The sequence below is a fragment of the Rhinoraja longicauda genome, chromosome 1 (assembly GCF_053455715.1).
Source record: "Rhinoraja longicauda isolate Sanriku21f chromosome 1, sRhiLon1.1, whole genome shotgun sequence".
NCBI classification, from domain to species: Eukaryota; Metazoa; Chordata; class Chondrichthyes; order Rajiformes; family Arhynchobatidae; genus Rhinoraja; species Rhinoraja longicauda.
Window position 1 is genome coordinate 100,221,080 of NC_135953.1, and position 24,639 is coordinate 100,245,718.

General features: G+C 43.8%; 1 protein-coding gene across 5 annotated transcripts in view; it reads right to left on the reverse strand.

Annotated features, from left to right (window-relative positions):
* ccser1 (coiled-coil serine-rich protein 1) overlaps positions 1-24,639 on the reverse strand; it is a 993,014-nt gene that overhangs the window by 378,662 nt on the left and 589,713 nt on the right. For all 5 annotated transcript variants that reach the window (XM_078403227.1, XM_078403223.1, XM_078403228.1 and 2 more), the window contains exon 8: positions 23,189-23,269. In XM_078403227.1, coding sequence (XP_078259353.1) covers positions 23,189-23,269 — 81 coding nt within the window. The remainder of the gene's footprint in view (positions 1-23,188; positions 23,270-24,639) is intronic.

The following is a 24,639-nucleotide window of genomic DNA, read 5'->3' on the forward strand; positions in this document are numbered from 1 at the left end:
AGCTACACTAGCCCCACCTGCCTGCATTTGGTCCATATCCCTCCAAACCTGTCCTATCCATGAACCCGTCTAACTGTTTCTTAAACGTTGGGATAGTCCCTGCCTCAACTACCTCCTCTGGCAAGTAGATAGGCATTTACCCTATCTATTCCTCTCATGATTTTATACATCTCTGTAAGATCACCACCACCCTCCTGCATTGCAAGGAAGAAAGTCCGAGCCTGCCCAACCTCGAGTCCTGGTAACATGCTTTTAAAAAGGTGCGTGCAGCCAGATCACTGACTTGAAACATTATTCATGTCAGACCTCACTTTGTGAGGGATATTTTACGCACTATAATTATTTTTTATGTTTTTTGAGCCAATTTATTTTTCTAGCTTTTGAAGGCAGTGAGATTCTCCATTCTGACAGGATGCCAGCTGGTTGTCTATGGCTTTGTCATCCTGTCAAACACTTTTCACTTGCCATTTGACATGTCTAATGTCTGGACTGTATGTGTCTGCTGCGTAAACATTTTTGTGACCAATTCAGCATTAGCCTTTTTCAAAACACATACTGTGGAACTCACACCAAAACACATACCTGGGCGGCACAGTGATGCAGTGGTAGAGTTGCTGCCCTACAGATATAGAGACCCAGGTTCGATCCTGACTATGGGTGCTGACTGTACAGAATTTGTACGTTTTCTGTGACTGCATTGGTTTTCTTCCACACTCCAAAGATGCACAGGTTTGCAGGTTAATTGGCCTTGGTAAGATTGTAAATTGTGTGTGGGATAATGTGAGTGTATGGGGATCGCTGGTCGGTGTGGAGTTGGTGTGCTGAAGGGCCTGTTTCCGTGCTGTATCTCTCAACTAAATGAAACGAAACGAAACATATTTAAATATCTCTTTTCCATGCACATTGTCTCCAGTGTTTTTTTTATCTTTTACATTGCTTCTCATTTCACATAATGGAGATTTCTTATCAGTTCATGGGCTGTGATCAGGCAGAGTGCCATGAAGAGTTATAGTCTTTTCTTTCACATTTCTAACAGTCGACTGTGAATTACAGTACCGAAGATAATGCCGAAAATTTAATTTTAATAAATGACATTGAGGAAAAAAATCAGATTGCAAAAACACGGGCATGTTCGATATCATTGAGTAAATGTGAGATGCGATGCATGGCCATTAGTCGTTCAAATTGCATGGAGCTGTGCAAGTAATGTGATATTGTTTGTACACTAAAAGGTATTTAACAATATCCCCGATTCATTCCAGTTGATTAGCATTACGTTCTCACAAACATTTGACTACAATCCTAATATAGTTGACATTAGATTTTGGTGTTTGTGCTCTTTGACTGGCAGTTCATTAGCTTCAGACCGCTGACTAGTTTTAATTTCACACCTCATAACTAGATTCATCCTTCTGAAGTCTAATTTAATCTCTTTCCCCTGGCACTGCTGTCTCCTTCCATTGTCAGTACACACATATCCATTTGTTATTTTAACCCTTGCAGGGGTTAACCCTTGCAGGGGTTATGGGGGGAAAGCAGGAGAATGAGGTTGAGGGGGAGAAATAGATCAGCCATGATTGAATGGCGGAGTAGACTTGATGGGCCGAATGGCCTAATTCTGCTCCTATCACCCATGAATTTATAAACAGATTATCCTAACATAATAATCGAAGATAGACACAAAAGGCTGGATTAACTCCATGGATCAGGCAGCATCTTTGGGAAAAAAGGAATGGGTGCTGTTTCGGATCGAGGCCCTTCTTCACACCCTCTTTTGTCTATTAACGAGCATCTGCAGTTCTTTGTTTCTAAACGGATAGATGGTGTTTTAACCAGAAACATCACTATCCATGCTCTCCAGAGATGCTGTCTGTCCACTGAGTTATTATTTTTTTAATTAAGAAATAAATGGTTTCAAGATGCTCATTTAAGGAAGAGATAAGCATTTTTTTTTCTCTTAAAATAATTTAAATCTTTGAATCATCTCGCTGGGGGAGTTCTGGACACTGAATTAGATTTTTGGATGCAATGTTTGCTCTCTTGCTTGTCAGAATAGGTGTGGTGGACCGAAGGGCCTGTTTGCTGCACAACTCTCTGACTCTCAGAAATTAAGAATTAAGGGTGGGGCAAAGGTGCATGGGGGTGTAAAATAAAAGTAGAGCTACAGATAAAGATCAGATGATGTTCTTAAACAGTGAAGCAGCATTGAGGGCCCACACCTATTCTGCGGTTACACACCTAAGGACATTTGGACAGGTACATAGATAGGAACAGTTTAGTGCAAAATGCAAGCAGGTGAGTCTTGCACAGATGGGACATCTTGGTCAGCATGGGAAAGTTGGGCTGAAGGGCCTGCTTCCATGCTGTGTGACTAAGATTTTTTGATTAGCTTCTATTTTGTTTACTGTTACGGCACAAATTGTTAATTTTCAGCCTTCTTATATTTGTTAAACCTCCACTCACTCTGCCCCTGAAGTAGAGACAATTGATCAATTCTACCTTCCCGCTTAATTAAAATGAAGACAAGGTATTTCCAACTTAGAAAATAAACAGAACTCCATCTGGTTTAGGTGGCTGTAGTTAATACCGACACTGTGTGTGTAATTTCCACAAACAATACTGAAAATGTCTTTCCCACTCTGAAAATAAAGTTGGAATATACTCATTGATATTGGGTGCATCTTGTCTTTGGACAGCAGAACAAAACGCTTGATTAGATGTAACGTAGAAACTAGGAACTGCAGATGTTGGAGTGCCCCAGCAAGCAGGCCCGGCCTACCACTCTGGAGCAATGACAGAGGTCATGCCTGCCGCGGACTGAGGACTTGCACGATGCAGTCAGAGGACCGAGGATCACCCGCCGCTCACCGATGGTAGAGCAGCCGCTGGAGGTCCCAGCTCGCCCAACACAGACTCTGACTTCGGCCCCGAGCCACCGGTGCCGACGGAAACCCACGCCACCAAGAGAGAGGATGAACCGAGAGCGAAGTGGGATCAAGACCAAAGTGGAGTGTCGAGAACAAGGTGGACCACTGAGAACGGGGGGGGGGGGGGGAACGGGGGCAGGGCCCCGTTAACAATGAACAGAACAAAGGGGGGAGTGGGCCTCCGAGAACAAAGGAGGAACCGATTGGGGGTGCCTGATACCATGGCAGGTAGCAGGTAGTGGCAGGCAGTAGATAGGGCTATTCGATACTTTGTAACTGCGATCTAACCTTCTGCAGCAGCCTACCACATGGAAACCTGTCAATTGCCTTGCTGAAATCCAGACACGTGGCGACTCTTGTGTACTGTCTAGGTTGCATGCAAAAATAAACAAAAGAGCTTTTGCTATCCTTTTTCACTTTTCATCCAATCAAACTCAGTGGAAACCTAGCTACAAGTAGAGGTCAGACAAACTTGAATTGTTTTCTCTGGAATGCTAGAGGTTGAGGGGAGACCTGATAAAGGTGTATAAAATTATGAAAGGCATAGAAAGGGTAAAGAGTCAGAATTGCTTTCCTGGGATGAAAATGTCAAAGACTGTGGACATAGTTTAGTTTAGCAGAGAGATATTGCTCAGAAACAGGCCCCTCTAGCCCACCAAGTCTGCACCGGCCAGCAATCCCGGCATTTTATAACACTACCCTACATGCACTAGGGACAATTTTACATTTATACCAAGCCAATTAAGCTACAAACCTGTATGTCTTTGGAGTGTAGGAGAAAACCAAAGATCTCGGAGAAAACCCACGTGGTCACGGGGAGAACGTACAAACTCCATACAGACAAGCTCACGTCAGGATCGAACCTGGGTCTCTGCAGCTGTGAGGCAGTAGCTCTGTTGTTACTCCACTGTGCCGCCTTTAAGGTGAAAGTGACAAAGTTTAAAGGAGACATGCAGGGCCGGACTTTTACACAGAGGGGGGTGAGTGCCTAGAATGCATTGCCATGGGTGGTAATGGAGGCAGATATAATAGCAGCATTTAAGAGGCTTTGGGATAGGCCGGAAATGGAGGGATAAGGGTCATATGCAGACAATGCGAATAGTTTAAGGGCCTGTTCCAGCTCGGCGATTTTTAAGGTGACTGCCGGCGACTAGGCTGTCGCCGCACGTTCGCCGGTGTGTCGCGGGGTGTCACGGGCATGGTCGTGAGTCGCGGGGTGTCACGGGCATGGTCGTGAGTATTCTCCAATGAGTCGTAGCAGTTTACGGCTCGTCACGGAAATTTAATTCTGTTCGAAATTTTTCGGCGACAGCTGGCTTGACGCCAATGATCGTAGCTTGTCGTATCCTGTCGTGGGCGCTGTCGTAGGTTGTCGCCAGATGCATTTGGTTGTCGCCGGTGCTGATCCACCTTTTATAAGAATTTTGTTTGTTTGAATAAAGTAAATTTTGGACATTCTTTCATGGGTCAGGAAAGTATCGCGAATGAGCACCTTGTGTGGATCGACGTTGCTGTCGAATAGTTTTTTCTCATGCGTGTTTGTCACGCAAAGCGGCCGAGCAGAGCACGGCAATCACTTGTGGAGGTGTGTAATGGTCGATTCTAGATGATCTTGGCATATATCCACCCTCGGGAAATGAAACAAAGACACGCTGCATCCGAGTGATAATTCTATCCGCCCACAATTGTCAAATGGATGAATATTGTGTGAAATGGGAACTGTGTTTTCTCCTACAATCCTCGTGCCTTTTTTGTGAGATAGATATACTGACTGGTACCATTTTCCTATCGTGGGTCGCCGGTTGTCGTAGCTTGCTGTTGCCTAGGTGGTAGGTTGTCGTAGCTTGTCGTAGGCATTGTCATGGTCATCGTTGTAGACATTGTCGTAGGGTTAAAAAAAATCAAAGGTTTTTTGGCGAACTGCTACGACTTTGACAGTCACCGGCAGTCGCCTTAAAAATCGCCGAAGTGGGACAGGCCCTTTATCTTGGTATTATGTTCAGCACAAACATTGTAGGCTGGAGGGCCTGTTCCTGTGCTGTACTTTTCTATGGAAGATAGACAAAAACTGCTGGAGTTACTCAGCAGGTCAAGCAGCATCTCTGGAGAAAAGGAATAGGTGACGTTTCAGGTCTTCCTCGGACTGAGAGTCAGGAGAGAGGGAAACTGCAGGTATTTGTACTTTCCAATGTTCTATGTTCAACAACTTCTTACTTCTGGGTTAAAACGTCACAACTAATACCGTCTTATGGCAATACCTAATAATAATAATAATAATAATAATGCATTTTATTTATATAGCGCTTTTCATATACTCAAAGACGCTTTACAGAGATTTAGAGAACATAGGGAAATGAATAAATAGATAAATAAGTAAATAAGTAAACGAACAGAGAAAGGAGACAGAAGGTGAGGTGACCTTCAGTGGTTGAAGGCAGTACTGAACAGGGGAGACTTCAGCGAGACATGAACTATTGCAACAGGCATTTTTAACTCAGAGTGTTGCCAGAGTTTAGAATGGTTACATACAAAGTGTAGATAGTTCACTAATAATCGTACAGTAATACACAAAACAGAGCTCATGGGAGCATGCTTCAAAGAGGAATTTACATAAAGTAATGGCATCCACTGGAGAAAGCACAATGCAAAACTTGCATTGTTCCATGAAAGGACACAAAGTGCTGGAGTAACTCAGCAGGTCAGGCAGCCTCTATGGAGAACATGGAGAGGTGACATCGATAGCGCTTCCAACGAGCAAGGCCTCCGGTAGACCCGGCTCGCCCGCCGGGGATGTCAACAGGACCCGCGCCGAGAGACCGAGGAGAGACCAGCAAGCAACCGCCGAGAGTGAGGTGGGCCGTCAAGGAGTGAGGAGGGCCGTCAAAGCTGGTCGTCGGTGAGTGAGGTTGGTCGGAGAGGCGGTTTCAGACCACCTCAAACCGCAGCAGAAACGGGTTCCGTTTTAAACCGGAAGTAAGAAGTTGTTGAACATAGAACATTGGAAAGTACAAATACCTGAGGTGGGCCTTCGGAGAGTGAGATGGGCCATCAGAGAGTGAGGTGGGCCATCAGAGAGTGAGGTGGGCCTATGGAAGCTTCCGGCATGCACCACTGAACTGTCCAAAAGAGGACCCGGCAGCAGGCGGCCGAGGGGGGGCCTGCGGTGGGTTCCGGAGGTCAATCGAGGACGCGCCGCTGAGGGAATAAAGGGGGACCCGGCCTGTGGCCGATGCCGAGAACAAAGAGAGACCATTGGGGACTATAATGAATACTTTGTAACTTTGTTGGTGCCCTATACATGGCGACTCTTTGCATACCTTATATATGGTAGGGAAAACAAAGAATTTCACTGTTCCATCAGACCGACCATTGATCACTCATACATTAGCTCTGTGTTATCCCACTTTTGCATCCTACACACTCGGGGCAATTTCACAGAAGCCAATTAATCTACAAACCTGCACGTCTTTGGAGTATTGGAGGAAACCGGAGCACCCAGAGAAAACCCATGTGGTCACAAAGAGAACAAACAAACATTGTACAGACAGGCCCTGTGGTCAGGAGCGTACCCAGATCTGCAGCTGTAAGGAAGCATCTCTACTGTTGCGCCGCTGTGCCGTATTCTTTACGTGAGGGTTGATCAAACCAATATGCCAACAAGTAAAGCAACCAAATAATGGATGTCCTTTTGAAAGGAAGTGGAACTTCATAATAGCCCACTAAACTAATCATTTGAAATCATCGTTGTTGACTGCCATCTCGATATCTTGACAGACCACCTCAAACCGCAGCAGAGACTTCAGGGCTATATACCTCCTGTTCAGGTCAACACTTACTCACCAATTTACATCAGCAAAACAGCTTATCTAGTCTTCATGGATTTGCAGATTGTTGAGTGCAAATTCTATCACATTCCCTAACTCACACAGTGACTTCTCTTCAAAAGCACTTCATTGGCTGCAATGCGCTTTGGGGAACCTTGAAGTGATTTATTCTCGGTAAGGAGTAAAAATGTTTGTTCTGTGAAGTGGTGGATTGGAACATGACGGCTAAGTATTTGACCCAGTGATCTAAAACCTGACATAATAGTGGAGTGTCAAGAGTTAAGAGTGTTTTATTATCAAATGTCTCAGATAGAACAATGAATTCTTACTTGCAGTAGCGCAACAGAATATGTAAACTTAGTACTCTATAAACAATATAATAAACAAATAAAAAAGTTCAGTGTATATATATAATATATATATATATATATATTATGTCGGTGTGTGTGTGTGTGTGTGTGTGTGTGTGTGTGTGTGTGTGTGTGTGTGTGTGTGTGTATGTGTGTGTGTGTGTGTGTGTGTGTGTGTGTGTGTGTGTGTGTGTGTGTGTGTGTGTGTGTGTGTGTGTGTATGTGTGTGTGTGTGTGTGTGTGTGTGTGTGTGTGTGTGTGTGTGTGTGTGTGTGTGTGTGTGTGTGCAACAAACAAACAATAATTGTGCAAAAATTGTGCTCCCAAGTCTATTGCAGCTCACAGCTTATTTGGGGGTTGTCGTGTTTAATAGCCTGATGGCTGTCGGGAAGACATTGCTCCTGAACCTGGACGTTTCAGTTTTCAGGCTCCTATACCTTCTTCCCATTGGCAGGAGTGAAATGAGAGTGTGGCCAGGGTGGTGTGGGTCTCTGATGATGTTGGTTGCCTTTTTGAGGCAAGAAGATGTGAGATCAAAGCACCCTCATGGAGACTTTGACTTTAGTTAATTAAATAAATCTTGAAAGTCCAGCACCAGAAATAATGACCATGAAAGGACTAGACTGTAATCGTAAAAATAAACTTTGGTTAATTACTGATCCTCAGAGAAGAATATTTGCTGTAATCTCCAATTTAGCTAATATGTGACTCCATACCAAGGACAATTTTGTCGACATATAATTGAGTGGCTAAGAAATTCAAGTGGAATAAGTTATTTCCAGATATCAAATATATCTGAATAATTGAAAAGGGGAACACCATACTAAATTATAGGCAGCTGCATTAAGCATTGTTATAACTTACCCCGAAGGTGAGCAATGATGAAACTGTGTCGGTTTAGGTTTAGTTTTATTATTGTTGCATGTACTGAGCGTCCACGAATGTAGTAATGAACAAAGGTGGAAAGATGGAAGAGGTGCCGAGAAGATTTACAAGAGTGTTGCCAGGACTCAAGAGGCTCAAGTGCCATTTTTGAGTGAAAAGCTTTGTTTGCAAACAGCTCAGATGTACCACACATCGATACATTCAGTTCACACTCAGGTACAACAGATTGAGCAAAGTAGAAGATACAGAGTGCAGAATATAGTTCTCAGCATTGTAGCGCAACAGTTCCATAGACAAAGTCTAACGTCTGAAATGGGGTAGAGGTGAATCAGACAGTACCCTAGCTTATGGATGGACTATTCAGAAGCCTGACAACTTGGTGGTGCATGCTTTGAAGCGTTTGTACCTTCTACTGGACGGGAGCAGAGATAAGAGGGAATTACCAGGGTGGGACAGTCCATAGAGTCACGGAGGTATACAGCATGGAACAGTCCCTTCAGCCCAACTTGCCCACGCAGGTCAACATGCCCCATCTACACAAGTCCCACCTGCATGCTTTTGGCCCTTTTCCCCTCAAAACCTATCCTATCCATGTACCTGTTCAAATGTTTCTTAAACATTGCGATAGTACCCGCAATGTACCATACTTCTTTAATTATGTAGGCTGCTTTTCCGAAAAATCCGATTTGTTACAGGAAAGAGGATTTTATTTTAAAGCAGTTACATCCTTTTGCCATTGTTGCACCATGTAACATTTGAGATTATATTTACTAGGAAATTGTAAAAGAAGTCTCGCTCCTGTGCAGATGCATTCAAGGTCTGCAACAGTCAAATAAGAAAATACCATTAGAGCTCCACTGTCTACTTCCCAAAAGGTCACAGTGTCTGCCTCTCAGGAATGCAGAATCAAATGCTTATAAGTGGTTTTCTGAATTGCAGCATCTTTCAATAAAAGGCAAAAATGACTAGCTAAAATCCCCCACTGTGAAACATCTAAAGTGATGACCTTGCCACAGATGAAACGCACTACAACACGACAAATGGAACAATTTAAAGTGAACCCGGCCATTCAACAGTGCAGCTGTACGGTCAAAGGATTTAGTCCACGATTCAAAGCCAACATTGTCTGCTTACCGCACAAATAGTTCTAAATGGTGACGGCTGGGATCACACAGGTGAAATGTCAAGCAATTATTGCTGTGACTTGTCCCTGGGATCTCAACTTTAACTGGAACGGAAAGGAGATAAACGAGCAGCTTGGGGTCGCTATTAGTTGGCGTTTGACTAATAGAAAATCCTTGGCAAAGAGGGTGGTATAATCTGTGACGACCGTAATGTATTATCCTTTCACTGAGGGGCTACTTATGAGTTTGTGCGCATTGTTACAAATAATTACATTTTTAATGCGTGCAATGAGTGTTTTCATTTTAAAAAATGCATGCGCAATAAAACCTCGCCAAGAGATTAATAAAACATTCAGTCCATCAGGAACAGAGGCTTTCTATGCTTCATCTCAATCTTCCATCTTTCATAGTTTATGACTTTATTTTACTTCTGCAAGGAATTCTTTCAATATCAGTCACATTTGGATAACAGTGTTATCCATGGTTCTTTGGCAGTGTTCTTGGCTCAGAGGCTTGCTGGCTTTGAGTCCCCACTCTCAAAATATGAGCTGAAAAATCTAGTCTGACACCACTGTGCAGTACTGAATGACACACACAGTCAGCCTAATGTAATTTGGACGAGGTGGTAAAATTATTTTAGAGAAGAACAATGGCAGATGGAATTTTATTTTGATCAATTCAAGCTGATGTCTTTTGTCATAGAGTCCTAGAGTCATACAGCGTGGAAACAGGCCCTTCAGCCCAACTTGCCCACACCAACCAACATGTCCCATCTACACTAGTCACACCTGCCTGTATTTGGCCCATATCCCTCTAAACCTTTCCTATCCATGTACCTGTCCAAATGTTTCTTAAACATAGTGATAGAACCTGCCTCAACTACCACCTCTGGCAGCTCATTCCAAACACCCACCTTCCTTTTTGTATAAATGTTACCTTTAGGTTCCTATTACATTTTTCCCCTTCACCTTAAACCTATGTCCACTGGTTCTCGATTCCCCTACTCTGGGAAAGACACTCCGTGCATTTACCCCATCTATTCCCCTCATGATTTTGTACCCTTGTATACGAGGCGAAGTTAGCCACATCACACAATTAAACTTTTCCAAAAGCACAAATTGACTCGCTGTTCAAATCTGTACTGTAGCTTAGCAATAAAAAAAGGCTTGCAAAGCATTTTCTTCAAATGCATTTTTCGAAGGTCATTATTGATTGAGGATTGTATCAGGTTTAATTTACACAAAACCTTATCTTCCTTCCTGGCAGTATATACTTGCAGTGACAGAAAGAGTACTGAATCAATCTTGAGTGTTCACCATATTCAATTAAACAGGAAGACCCAAATATACCACATAAACAATCCCATCAAGTCTGTTCGCCAGGTGCCCAGTATTTTACTGAGATAGCGGGTTACAGCTGCAGGGAAAGGTTGGATAGACTTGCATTGTTTTCTCTGGGAAGTAAGAGGTTGATTGAAGTATATAAAATTATAAAAGACATAGATCTGGTAGAAACCTTTTCCCCAGAGTATAAATGTCCAACACGACAGAGCATAGCTGTAAGGTGAGAGGGAGATTTAATGGGAATGTGTGGGGCAAGAATTTTTCTTTAACACAGAGAGTGAGGGGGGGGGGGGGGGGCTGGAATACGCTGCCAGGGCCAGTAGACTTTAGAGATACTGTGTGGAAATGGGCCCTTCGGCCCTCCAAGTCTGCACCAACCACCAATCACATCAGCAAACACACTAACACTATCCTACTCACTGGGAACAAGTTGCAGAAGCCAATTAACTTACAAATTGCACGTCTTTGGAGTGTGGGAGGAAACTGGAGCACCCGGAGAGAACCTACATGGTAACAGGGAGAACATACAAACTCTGCAGAGACCGCACCTGTAGTCAGGATTGAACCCGGGTCTTTGGTGATGTAAGGTAGCAACTCGACTGCAGTGTCATTGTGCCACTGGTGGAGGGGGCAGATAAGATAATATTATTTGAGAGACTTTTGACTAGGCACATGGATATGCAGAGAATGGAGTGATATGGATAATATGCGGGCAGAGGACACTGGTTGAACTTGTCATCACGTTTCACAGATATTGTAGGCTGAAGGGCCTTCTCGTGTACTGCACTGTTCTATGAAACATGAGTGGTGTTGACGCATTCAAAGAGAATGGTCAGGTTTAGGTTAGGTTTAGGTTTATTATTATTATCAGTACAAAGGTATGGCGAAAAGCTATGTTTTGCATGCTATACAAACCAGATCAGCTAATACGACATACACATACAATCAAGTCAAACTCAACTACAATAGATAGAACAAAGAGGAAGATACGGTGTGCAGAATATAGGTCTCAACATGTGAGAATATCAATTCCATTGGAAAAGTCCAATTCTTGCAATGGGGTAGAGGTGAATTGGACAGTACCCTAGCTTACAGGAGGACTATTTAGACACCTGATAACAGAGGGGAAGAAGCTGCTCCTGAGTCTGGTGGTAGATTGGATTGATGGTGCAGTGAACACAGACAAAGACATGCGCATGTGTATCGACTGAAGATAATTATGAATAAAGTATGATTTTGAAAAATATTGGTTTGCTGTATGACTCTTGACTGCCTCCCAATTGTAGTGCTGAAGAAGCACTGCTGCACAGTGGTGCAGCAGTAGAGTTGCTGCCTTACAGTGCCAGAGACCCAGGTTCGATCTTGACTATGGGTGTTGTCTATACGGAGTTTAAACATTCTCCACGTGACCAGGTAGATTTTCTTTGGGTGCTCTGGTTTCATCCCACCCTCCAAATAAGCACAGGTTTATAGGCTAATTGGCATCTGTACATTGTGTAGGATAGAAATAATGTATGGGTGATCACTGGTCGGTGCGGACTCAATGGGTTGAAGGGCCTGTTTCCATGCTGGAGACTAAACTACAACAGAGAGAATGATTATCAAAGCTCTTCCAATCACTCATTGGCATCTTTCCAATAAAGGTACAAATTTACACAACCTCTTGACATCCAGAAAAAAGAGTGTGACTTGCGTAGCCAAGCCAATTACCGTCCTAACAGCCTACATTTACAGCACGCATGATTTTCATTTCAGGTTTCCAGAATTCGTGATTCCTTTCCTGAAGAACGCATCACCAATTAATTTATTCATTTGGTTTAATAACAAGGGACGATGAATATTTATTACCACATTAAATACTTGGTTGGGGGGAGATACTCAACGGGCTTAAAAGCCTGCTGTAAACCAAATTTGTCATATTAGTAAAAATTATGGTTTGGGGAGTGAAAATTAACTTCGCCACCATGCATCGAGGTTGTTAACGTCACAACATTAAGGTTTACCGATCATCCGAAGGTCAATAAAGAATTACTGGTTTTGCACAAAATACATGACTAATTTCCTTGTGCTCTTACATTCCTGATATCTGGTTGTAGTTCAGTGAAATGACACCAAGTGTTTCCCCAAACAAAGGGAAATATGAATCCATGAATAAGCAGTGCCCAGGCTGCTGTGTGCGTCGCCTAGCAACCAGGCTCCCATTGACATTGTTGGGGCCTAGCGATGGGCCGTCAACTCATCTTCCTGCTGGCAATTAAGGCATGGTGCAGGGAGATGACACGCAATCATGTGGTATAGTTATGTGTAAATATGCTAGTATCATTTGTTATACAGTAATGGCTTCATCAAAAACATAACTTAAGTACATATGGCAGTTGTTAATCTTGAACAAAAGTGCAGCTGCATGTTCTGAAATACTTGATTCCTCTTACAGTTTTCAAAAATGTCGCACTCACCAGCCCTGCAATAGTCATACTTGCTTAACCTCTCAACACACAATTCCCTCCATTTCATTTCAAAGGCAGTGTTTATGTTTAGTTTAGCAATACACCATGGAAACAGGTACACGCCGACCATCGATCACCTGTTCACCGAAGATGGACACAAAATGTTGGAGCGGCTCAGCAGGTCAGGCAGGATCTCTGTAGAAAATAGACGGGTCGAGACTCTTCTTCAGACTGAGAGTCAGGGGACATGGAAACTAGATTACCCATTCACTTTGGTTCCAAGATGGTGCCAAAGCCAGACGACTCATTGCGTGCCGGTCCCAGAAATGGGTCTGTATTCATTCATTATGATCATCCCATTCTTTTAAACCTCTATTCCAACAGCAGTATCTTGCACTAAACATTATTCCCTTTATCCTGTATCTGTACACTGCTTCATTGTAATCATGTTTAGTCTTGCTGCTGACTGGATAGCACACAGCAGAAAAGCTTTTCACTGTACCTCGATACAAGTGGTTCAGTTGCCTGATAACAGCTGAGAAGAAATTGTCCCTGAATCTAGAGATGTAAAGGGATAATTTACGGAAGGTAATAAACCTGCAAATCCGCAAGTCTTAGGAATATGGGTAGAAATTGTGCATTTGAAGGAAACCCATGTGGTCACAGGTAGCACATGCAAACTCCACACAGATAGCATTCGAAGTCAGGATTGAACCCGGGTCTCTGGAGTTGCAGGGCAAAAGCTCTACCAGCTGCACCACTGTGCCTCTCTAGAAGTTGTTCATTCTATTCCATGATGTGGGAATTATTGACAAGACTGGCATTTATTGCCAATGGCAGCAGATTTCCTTGCCTTATAAATATTAGTGATCTGTACACAACAGTGGCGGCATGGCGGCAGTGTTGCTGCCTTCCAGCACCAAAGACCCGAGTTTGATCCTGACTAGGGTGCTGTCTGTACAAATGCCGTACAGGCAACACCTGTAGATAGGATAAAATCTGGGTCACTGGCACTGTAAGGCAGCAACTCTACCATTGTGCCAATGTGCTGAACCACTCGAATAATGCAAGACCTTAAAGAGAATTTACACTGGAGTATTGTGTAAAGTTTTGGTCTCTTTATTCTAGCCAAAGACAGAGGGTGCAGCAAAGATTCACCAGACTGGTAGCAGGGTTCGTGGGTTGGCCATATGAGATTAACCCTGCCTTTTAGTTGTTTCAAAGAATGAGAGGAGATCTCATTAAAAGTTGCAGAATTCTTACAGGGTTAAGAAAGTGATGGATGCAAGGAACAATGTTGGGCCCTGGCTGATGAGTTTAGAACAAAATGGTCATAATATCAGAATAAGGTGTTTATCATTACGTACTGAATTGAAATTTCTGCTTCTGGAGGGTGATGAATCTTTGAAATGATCTACTCCTTCACTTCAAGGCAGTGGTGACTCTGTCATTGAAAACACAGATCAATAGATTTGTAGATACTAAAAGAATCAAGGCATATAATGATAATGTAGGAAAGTAGCACTGAGTTAGAAGATCAGGCAAGCTCTCGACACACGGTGGAAAACGTTTTGATGGCCAAATGGCCTTCTCCTGCTCCAAATCGTTTTCATGTTCATAAATCATAGGAGCAGAATTAGGCAATTTGGCCCATTGAGTCTACTCTGCCATGCAATCATAGCTGAGCTCTCTTTACCTCTCAACCTCATTCTTCTGCCTTCTCCCCATTAAGCATGAAACCCTTACCAATCAAGAACCTGTCAATCTCCACTTTAAAAATTCCCAATGATGGCCTACATAGCTGCCTGTGGCAATGAATCCCTAGATTCGCCACCCTCTGACTAAAAAAATCCCGCCTCATCTCTTGTCTAAAAGTACGTCCTTTTAATCTGAGGCTGTGCCCTCTCGTCCCAGACTCTCCCACAGGTGGAAACGTCCTCTCCACATCCACTCTATCAAGTTTTTTCACTATTCGATATGTTTTTAATGAGGTCCCCACTCATCCTTCTAAACTCCAGTGAGTATAGGCCTGAAGCCGTCAAAAGTTCATCTTAGGCTAACCCTATCATCCTGGGACCATCCTCATAAACCTCCTCAGGACCCTCTCAAATGCCAGCACATCATTCCTCAGATATGGGGCCCAAAACAGCTCACAATACTCCAAATCCGGTCTGTTCAGGGCCTGAGAAAGCCTCAGCATCGCATTCCTGTTCTCACAAGGCCACAAGGCAGAATGCACTGAAGGTACAGTCTAAATACCAAATAAATCTTTGAAAATCAATTGAAAAGTTTCTAAGGAACGAGGATTCTTGGTCAAACTAATGGCTTGCACAAATCAGGAAAATAGGCTCTCATTTCAACCTTTTAAATGTCAATACTGGAAACCAAGTGGAAAGCATTTTTGACAATGTATTGTCAGTATCAAGCTATGGAAATTGAGCAGATCTGGATAATCAATACACACCTTTCTCAAAGAGACAAGCTTTACACAGAAGAGACAAATTAATGTTATTTCGATAAAATCCAAGTAAGATGAAATTTAATTGACCAGGGTATTAATCAGATTCCAGAGAACATTCCCACCATTTTTAAAATTTCCCAATCAGAGATTCACAAATCTGGAAAGGTCAAGTTGGCTCTAGAGATTGTTAGGACCTCCACAACTAAATATCGGCACGCAAAGGATTCCACACAGTTCCCTGAAGAGCGCTGAAATGGAGAAATTGTGTGGCAGGTCACGTAATGAAGACCACCTCTTGACGCACTAAACAAGAAATAAAAAATAACTCAGAAGAACGTTTGGCAAGGGAGTCGTAGATTAGCCTTCACTTGTACAATCAATAGTACTTAATCGTACTGTTATATTCAGACTTTACAAAAAACACAACTATCCTGCTCTGTGAGAGGCCTGGAGAGAGTGGATGTGGAGAGGATGTTTCCACTAGTGGGAGAGTCAAGGACCAGAGGGAACAGCCTCAGAATAAAAGGACGTATCTTTAGAAAGGAAACAAGGTGAAATGTCTTGAGTCAGAGGGTGGTGAATTTGTGGAATTCATTACCACAGATGGCTGTGGAGGCCAAGTAAAGGGATATTTTTAAGGTAGAGATAGGAGAGATTTTGATTAGTAAGGGTGTCAGGGGTTATGGGTAAAAGGCAGGAGAATGGGGTTAAGAGGGAGAGATAGATCAGCCATGATTGAATGGTGGAGTAGACTTGATGAGCAAATTGGCCAAATTCTTCTCTAAAACCTTATGAACCTAAGGTTCATCCTGACTACAGGTCCTGTCTGTGCAGTTTTTACATTCTCCTAATGACCACGCACATTTTCTCCGAGTGCTTCGGTTTCCTCCCACACTCCAGGACGTACAGGTTTGTAGGTTAATTGGCTTTGGCAAAGATTATAAATTGCCCCCATTGTGTAGGATAGTGTTCGTGTATGGGGATCACTCGTTGCCGCGGGATTTGGTGGGATTTGGTTGCATCTCTAAACAAATAATCTAAGCTGCAACATTTGTGCTTGGAGTGCTTGGAGCCTTCACTCCAGATGTTACTTTACAAAATGCAGCAGATATTCCATGTAATTATTGCTGAGGTATGTTATGTTTGAAGAGTGTGTTAATTTACAGTAAGACTGCTTGACAGTTCACAATGTTGAATTGCCTATCATTTGTAAATTCTTCAAAGGACAAGCAGCGGAATAAGGATCATTTTCAAACTGCTCTCTTGAAAATCAATCATTAAGTGTTTAGTTATATATATGGGATATATCTCATCCCAAAAGAAGTTGAACAGAGGTATAATTTAAAGTGATCCAACTGTTCCCTTTTCTACTTATTCAGAATAAATTCAACCTTTGCCCCTTCAAATTAACCTATTAGTAACCACGTGCACTATCTATAAATAAAACGCAAATTGATGGCGTAGCTCAGGAGTTCAGGCAGCATCTCTGGAGGACGTGGAGAGTTGACGTTTCTGGTCAGGACCCTTCTACTGAAGAAGGGTCCCGACCCAAAACATTCACCCATCGATCCTCCAGAGATGCTACCTGACCTGCTGAGTTACTGTGTTTGTGTTTTACTCAAGATTCCAAAATCTGCAGTTTCTTGTGACTTCAATTTCATGTTCATACCCCCGATTCTTTTCCCGTGAATTCAATAGTGTGGGGCTCTCCATGAAGTTGGAGGCAATGACGAGGAATGATCTGTGTTTGGGCCATCTCTGCTCCAGTAGAGTTTTCATCTCTGGTGCCCAATATTTCCAACATCCCCTCTGGATCCATCCAGGAGGTGGCTCCTGCTCACCCCCCAAGACCAGGCACCAGACAGGATGGAGCCAGCAACAACGGACGCGAGGAACAAGGCCGTTAGGAGAGGGAACCGGGGTCTGGCCTACTGCACCTTCAAGGTCACCTGTCCCCGAGCCACATTGGTGGACAGACGAGGAGAGGGACGTTGGTTCATTGGTTAATCCACACATCCAATGAAAGCAAAGGACGGAAGCCCACAGCATCCTGGGGCTCGCTTGGATCAGGCACCGCTCATGAGTGCACGGACTGGACTTTGAAAATGGTGCCAAAACCTGGTGCCTCTTACACGTGGTCTCAGTGAACTATTTCTGTGCGCTTTGCTAAACGGGGATTGTGCTTAGGTACGGCAACATTTTACTGAACTGTATTAACAAAAAACAAATTCACTGTGCGTTTGCACATGTGACAATAAAGCACCATTGAACCAGTTTTACTTCTGGAACTATGCACTTCCTTGATGTGCACTATCATTCCATTTGAAATTTATTTCTACCGGCCAACTTCCTCATTGTTCTCTCCACCCTCTGCTTCACCCCTTCACCCCCCCCCCCACCCCCGCCACTATTTACCTATCAGGGTGTTTGACTGATGAGTTTAAATTAACTGTTGCATATTAGCTGAAAAGTACTCTGGGAGACACTAAAGTCTACAACAGCTCTGCACAGTATCAGCTCTTCCTTTATACATTGATCCAGAAATTGTCACACATTAGTCTTCCTACAAACTTCAACAGTATGTTGACAGAAGGAACTGCAGATGCTGGTTTACATAAATAGACACAAAGTGCTGGAATAAATCAATGGATCAGGCAGCATCTTTAGAGAACATGGATAGGTGACTTTTTGGTTCGGGACCCTTCTTGGGATTGATTGTGGTGGTGGGGACGGGGAGGAGTTTGTTAGGAGTAAACTGGAAGAGAGGTGGTGGCGGAATAACGTTTTGGTAAGTGATAGGTGGATACAGGTATGGGGTGGGGGGGCTGATTGACAGATTGTTGCACAAAGACTAAAAAGTGTAAAATAAGGATAGATTAAGCCCAAATTGTGAAGCCAGAGGAAGGAATATAGTTGGAAGGCGTAGTGGGAGGGAGGGGGGTGGAGGGAAGGAGAAATGGGTGCACATCCAGGTGGGGCATAGGGAGGGGAAGGGAGAAAAGGAAGGAGGGGGGTGTTTGCAGGTGAATTCACTAAAATTGGAGAATTCAATGTTCATACCGTTAGGTTGTAAGCTATCCAAGCAAAATATGAGGTGCTGTTCGTACAGTTTGCATTTGGCCTCACTCTGGAAATGGGGGAGGCCCAGGACAGAAAGGTCAGAATGGGAATGGGAAGAGGAGTTAAAATGGTTGGCAACCGGGAGATCCAGCAGCAAACTGATTAGCCTCCAGCTTGCCAGTTGTTGCAGTCATTGTTCATGATGGAATTTAACAGATTTTTTACCAGTTTAATGCTGTCCATGGGAAGAATAATTATACATAAAACAGATGAGAGGGTGGTGCAGATATATTTTCCGATGATGTTTTCTTCATTAGTGCTGTGGAGATGGAGAAAAATAAATCTTGCTCCTCTCTGTGATTTACTGTTCACTGATGGCTGAGGTTTTCGAAGAATGTGAACATAACACTTACATTAACAGTGACTATAAATCAGTTCAGTTCCCCAATACTCAGGTTTTAGTGCCACATTTACCTTGCTATTATCATAAATGTAGCAGTAAAACTCAAATATATATCTGTCTGCACATTCCGTCCAATCTTTATCATATCCTAAAATCCACACTAAAATATCCTAAAAGCTGATGTTTTTGCATGACGAGGGGTGTTCCACAATGGATTAAGTTTAGGAGGTGCTACAGCTTAATCAAACTTTAACTCCTTGCATCCAACTCTCCAATACCAAGCTCAAAGCTACCTAAGTATTGGGAATGCCAAACAAGCAAACAATTGATCTTACTCTTTTTGGTAATTCATAAGTTATCGGAGCAGAAATGGGCTTTTCGACCCACCAGGTTTACTCTGCTTCAATCGAGGCAGATCTATCTTTTCCTCTCTCCTGCACCTCCTCCAACCTCATCTATTGCATCCGCTGCTCTAGATGTCAACTTATTTATATCGGCAAAACCAAGCGCAGGCTCGGCGATCGCTTCGCTGAACACCTGAGCTCGGTCCGCATTAACAAAACTGATCTCCCGGTGGCCCAGCACTTTAACTCCTCCTCCCATTCCCAGTCTGACCTCTCTGTCATGGGCCTCCTCCAGTGCCATAGTGAGGCCCGCCGGAAATTGGAGGAGCAGCACCTCATATTTCGCCTGGGCAGTTTGCAGCCCGGTGGTATGAACGTCGACTTCTCCAACTTCAGATAGCTCCTCTGTCCCTCCCTTCCCCTCCTCCTTCCCAGATCTCCCTCTATCTTCCTGTCTCCACCTATATCCTTCCTTTGTCCTGCCCCCCTGACATCAGTCTGAAGAAGGGTCTCGACCCGAAACGTCACCCATTCCTTCTCTCCCGAGATGCTGCCTGACCTGCTGAGTTACTCCAGCATTTTGTGAATAAATCGATTTGTACCAGCATCTCCAGTTATTTTCTTATATCTTTTCTTCTCAAACTGCCTTCTCCCCATAATCCCTGACACCCATACTAATCAAGAATCTGTCAATCTCCACCTTAATAATATCCATTGACTTGACCTCCACAGCCGTCTGTGGCAATGAATTCCACAGATTTGCCACCCTCTGATTAAAGAAATTCCTCCTCATTGTCCTTTAATTCTCAGGCTATGGCCTCAGGTCCTAGATTACCCCACTAGTGTAAACATCCTCTCCACACCTTTTGCCTTTGTGTAACCATCTGCCAATCGCCACCACACACCCCCCCCACCTCCTCCTGCCTGTATCCACCTATCACTTGCCAAACGTTGTCCCTCCCCCACATCGCTTTCAGTTTTCTCTCAACCCCGCATCCCTCACCACCACCACAATCAGTCTCAAGATGGGTTCCGAAGCAAAAGATCACCTAGCCATGTTCTCCAAAGATGGAGCTTTCAATTGTCCCAAATACATGCTGTAATGTAGGAACCATGCTGGGAGTTGTGATCACCAAAAACCCGTAAACAACTCCATTCAGCCCAGCACCGACTTCCAAAACATGGACAGCGCAGTTGCACAGCTGATAGATCTGCTGCCTCACTGACCCTAGTTCAACCCTGACCTGGGGTGCTGTCTGTGTGGAGTTTGCATGTTCTCACTGTGACTGTGTGGGATTCCTCTGGGTGCTCCGGTCTCCGCCCACATCTCAAAGGGTTTGTAGGTTAATTGGCCTCTGTAAATTGCCCCTATTGTGCAGGGAGAGGATGCGAAAATAGAAGTGTGAATGGGTGACCGATGCTCGGCGTGGACTCGGTAAGTCACAGGGCATGTTTCTATGCTGTATCTCTAATGCTGTATGCATGTTTCTATGCTGTATATCATTCTATATTTCCCGTATACTCCACTTACAGATACATGTTGTTGCAATTCATTGACCCTCACCTCCCTCTCCTAGCCTCCACCAGTGCCACGTGTCACTGAGTCTCCCTTTGTTTTGTTCTCTGCTTACTCCTTGCTTCCTCTGTAACTGGAAACCTATTTAGTTTAGTTTAGAGATACAGCGAGGAAACAGCCCCTTCTGACCACCAAGTCCACGCCGACCATCGACCACCCATTCACACTAGTTCTATGTTACACATCCACACCCTCCACACTAGGGGCAAGTTACAATTAATTTACAAAGCAACACATATTTGTCATGTGGAAGGAAACCAGAGCACCTGGAGGAAACACTGGGCGGCACGGTGGCGCAGCGGTAGAGTTGCTGCCTTACAGCGAATGCAGCGCCGGAGACTCAGGTTCGATCCCGACTACGGGCGCTGTCTGTACGGAGTTTGTATGTTCTCCCCGTGACCTGCATGGGTTTTCTCCGAGATCTTCGGTTTCCTCCCACACTCCAAAGACGTACAGGTATGTAGGTTAATTGACTGGGTAAATGTAAAAATTGTCCCTAGTGTGTGTAGGATTGTGTTAATGTGCGAGGATCGCTGGGCGGCACGGACTCGGTGGGCCGAAGGGCCTGTTTCCGCGCTGTATCTCTAAATCTAAAAAAAATCTAAACATGCAAACACCACACGGATTGCACCCAAGTATTTTATCGGTACTGAAAAGTTCTGTGAAGCCTCTTAAAAGTGGTTTCTCATCCATTCCCTAGGTATTAGGAAACATTTTACAGAGGCCCAATAAACCACAAGCCCACACATCTTTGGGATGTGGAAGGACACCAGAGCACCCAAAGAAAACTCACACGGTCATAGAGAGAACATGCAAACTCCACACAGACAGCACCCGAGGTCAGTGCAGAACCTAAAACAATTGCACATAAATTAATATATGCACACTCTTATTAAAGTAAACAGCATTGTATGCAAGCATCCTATCACCAACTAGAGAGCGGTCCTGACCTACCATCTACTTCATTGGAGATCTTGGGACTATCTTTAATCAGATTTACTGCACTTTATCTTGCACTAAATGTTATTCCCTTTAACCTGTACATCTGTACACTGTGGACGGCTCAATTATAATCATGTATAGTCGTTCCACTGACTGGACAACATGCAGCAATAAACTTCACTGTATCTTGGTGAACATGACAATCATAAACTACACAGAAACTAAATATGATGTAAACTATAAAGCTGCCTCTTCCAAATTATAAGTAATATTGTGTACCATCGTGTGATTGGTTTTGTGGAGTAACGTGGTTGTGTGGGGTAATTGGTTTTGTGAAGTGTCAATGAATGGTCACACAATGGCTTGAAAAAATAAACTGAAAGATATTGATGCAGATATAATAGGCCAAATTTGGGTGGTGTGTATATGGAAAGAGCTGCCAGAGGAGGTAGTTGAGGTAGGTCCTATCACAGCATTTATGAAACATTTTGACAGGTACATGGATAGGATAAATTTAGAAGGATATAAGACAAATGCAAGCAGGTGGGACTGGTGTAGATGGGGCATGTTGGTTGGCATGGGCAAGTTGGGCCGAAGGCCCTTGATCCTCGCTGTATGTCTCTATGACTATAACTATGACTCTATTCAGAGGCCTAATAATTGAAGATAGGACACTGTTCCTAAGTCTGGAGTTGCGCACTTTCAAGCTTCTGTATCTTCTGCCGAATGGGAGCAGGGTGAAGAAGAAATGACCAAGTGTGGGAGGTCGGATTAGTGGCAGGTGGGACTAGTGTAGATGAAGCATGTGGGTCGGCATAGGCAAGTTAGGCCGATGGGTGGGTTTCCACACTGTATGACTCTATGATTCAAACAGATTCCCTGCAAGCTATGATATTGTGTGACGACTGGTGATGAAGACGAGGCATGCTGAGGGCTTTAAGCAGAGAATGAAGCAGAACTTCAGACAGCAGAATCTGATTCCACCAGTTATCCCCAGCACTCCATGGGAAGGTGGAAAAGTGGGAATACAAAGTATCCACAAAGACATACATTTTTGATCGTCATCAATTGATCCCTGTTGGCAAGGACAATCAAAGTAGTCTTCGTATGTGTGCTAGACAAATCTAGCTCTGATTGCTCCCATTGTAGACTGCCCACAAAGGCTTGTTAGAGCGTTACGTGAATGTATCCCACCAGGTGTTACGGTTGATATGAGAGGAAGAGACAAAGAAAACTGCTTATTAGCATCTCAACACAGCTGGCTAATTGTCAATTTAAAAAAAAATGTCCGATAAAATCATTGTCAAGAATATTCTATAGAACAAAGAGGATTCTTTGGGACCTTTATTCACAATTGAGGAGCACCAGAGAAACTGTGTCACTAAACTCATAAATAATGCATTCGTCATTGCAGAAACACCACGGGTCAATGGTGTTTCTGACACAGATGTAATTCTGTACTATTTTGAGAGAAATATGCACGTTTCAACTCTCGTACTTACAAGTTCTTCTCGAAGTTGTGAAATCAGTTCATCCTTCTCCCTCAGCTGAAGCCTGAGAAGCGCGCTTTCATCTTTAGGGTCCTGCAAGGATGGACAAGAGACGAGGTTTGGAATGAATGCAAGTGATGGAGAATGCTGAGCATCATAACCTTGGGGAAGTCAATGGTGGGGCTGTGTCTATACAAACACCGCTCAAATTAACACTTCCAGGAACAGGTAAACCAGCACAGAGAGAATAATAGGTTCCACGTCGGATACAGTTGGGATTATAACTCTGCCTTTCATTTACTTAGGGTCAGATATAAAAGATTACAGAAGTGCGTTGATTTAGATGGAGTGAGAGAAGTGTAAAATGAATACGGGAAGGTCATGTTGGGCCGCAAAGCCTTGAGGGCTCAGGAGAAAATATCTGGCGATTTAATGCACCAGAAGCTACAGCCAGTTGCAGATGTAGCCCAGCCCAACACACAGGCCAGACCCACCACTGTAAACTCCATCAGGAACAGGGTACTGATTGTGCATGATCAGCCATGATCACAGTGAATGGCGGTGCTGGCAGAATGGCCTACTCCTGCACCTATTGTCTATTCTACTCTCCACCTTGCCTTGGAAAAACAGCCAACATAATCAAAGACTTGTCCCACCCTACTCATTCCTCCTTCTTCCTGCTCCACTTGGGCAGAAGATACAAGGGCTGGAAAGTGCACACCACCAGACTCAGGAACAGCTTCTTCCCCTTTTCCAAGCTTGTGAATTGTCCTTTCAGAAGCCACAATACTGTCCGATTCACCTCTACCCAATTGCATACATTCGACTTTGTCTAATGAAACTCCAGTGCTGAGAACTATATTTTGCACGCTGCATCTTCCCCTTTGCTCTACCTTTTGTACTTTGAGTTTGGCTTGATTGTATTTCTGTCTAGTATTAACAGATTTGATTGGATCGCATGCAGAACAAATTTCTCCCTGTACCTTGGTACACATGACAATAATAAACCTCGGGACCGCCATGAGCCGGGTGGGGGGGGGGGGGAGAACAAAGGAAGACCAAGCATGGAGGGATCACCATAAGGGGGGTGGGGGTGGTGGGGCGGTGGATATCAAGGGTGAACCTAGCACGGGATACTTTGTAATTGTGAGAATAAAGTGTTCAATTCAATTCAATTCAACCTGAACCTAACCCGAAACCTAATTCTCACTCAACCTTCTACCGAGAACAAGTGATGATACATCCAGGCAGGAGACAGGAGACTATTGTTAATTGGGTATTTAAGGATTCTCAAGCCTCTCGGTAGTCTTGTCTCAACCTATCTCTGTCACCTCCTCCAGCACCTCAACCTTCCGCAACTTGAGCAGTGCAGAGACACAACTGGTGCAGTGCGTGTGGAGTCCGCACGTCCTCCCCGTGACCATAGAATTTTATCCAGCTGTTCTGGTTTCTTCCCACATCCA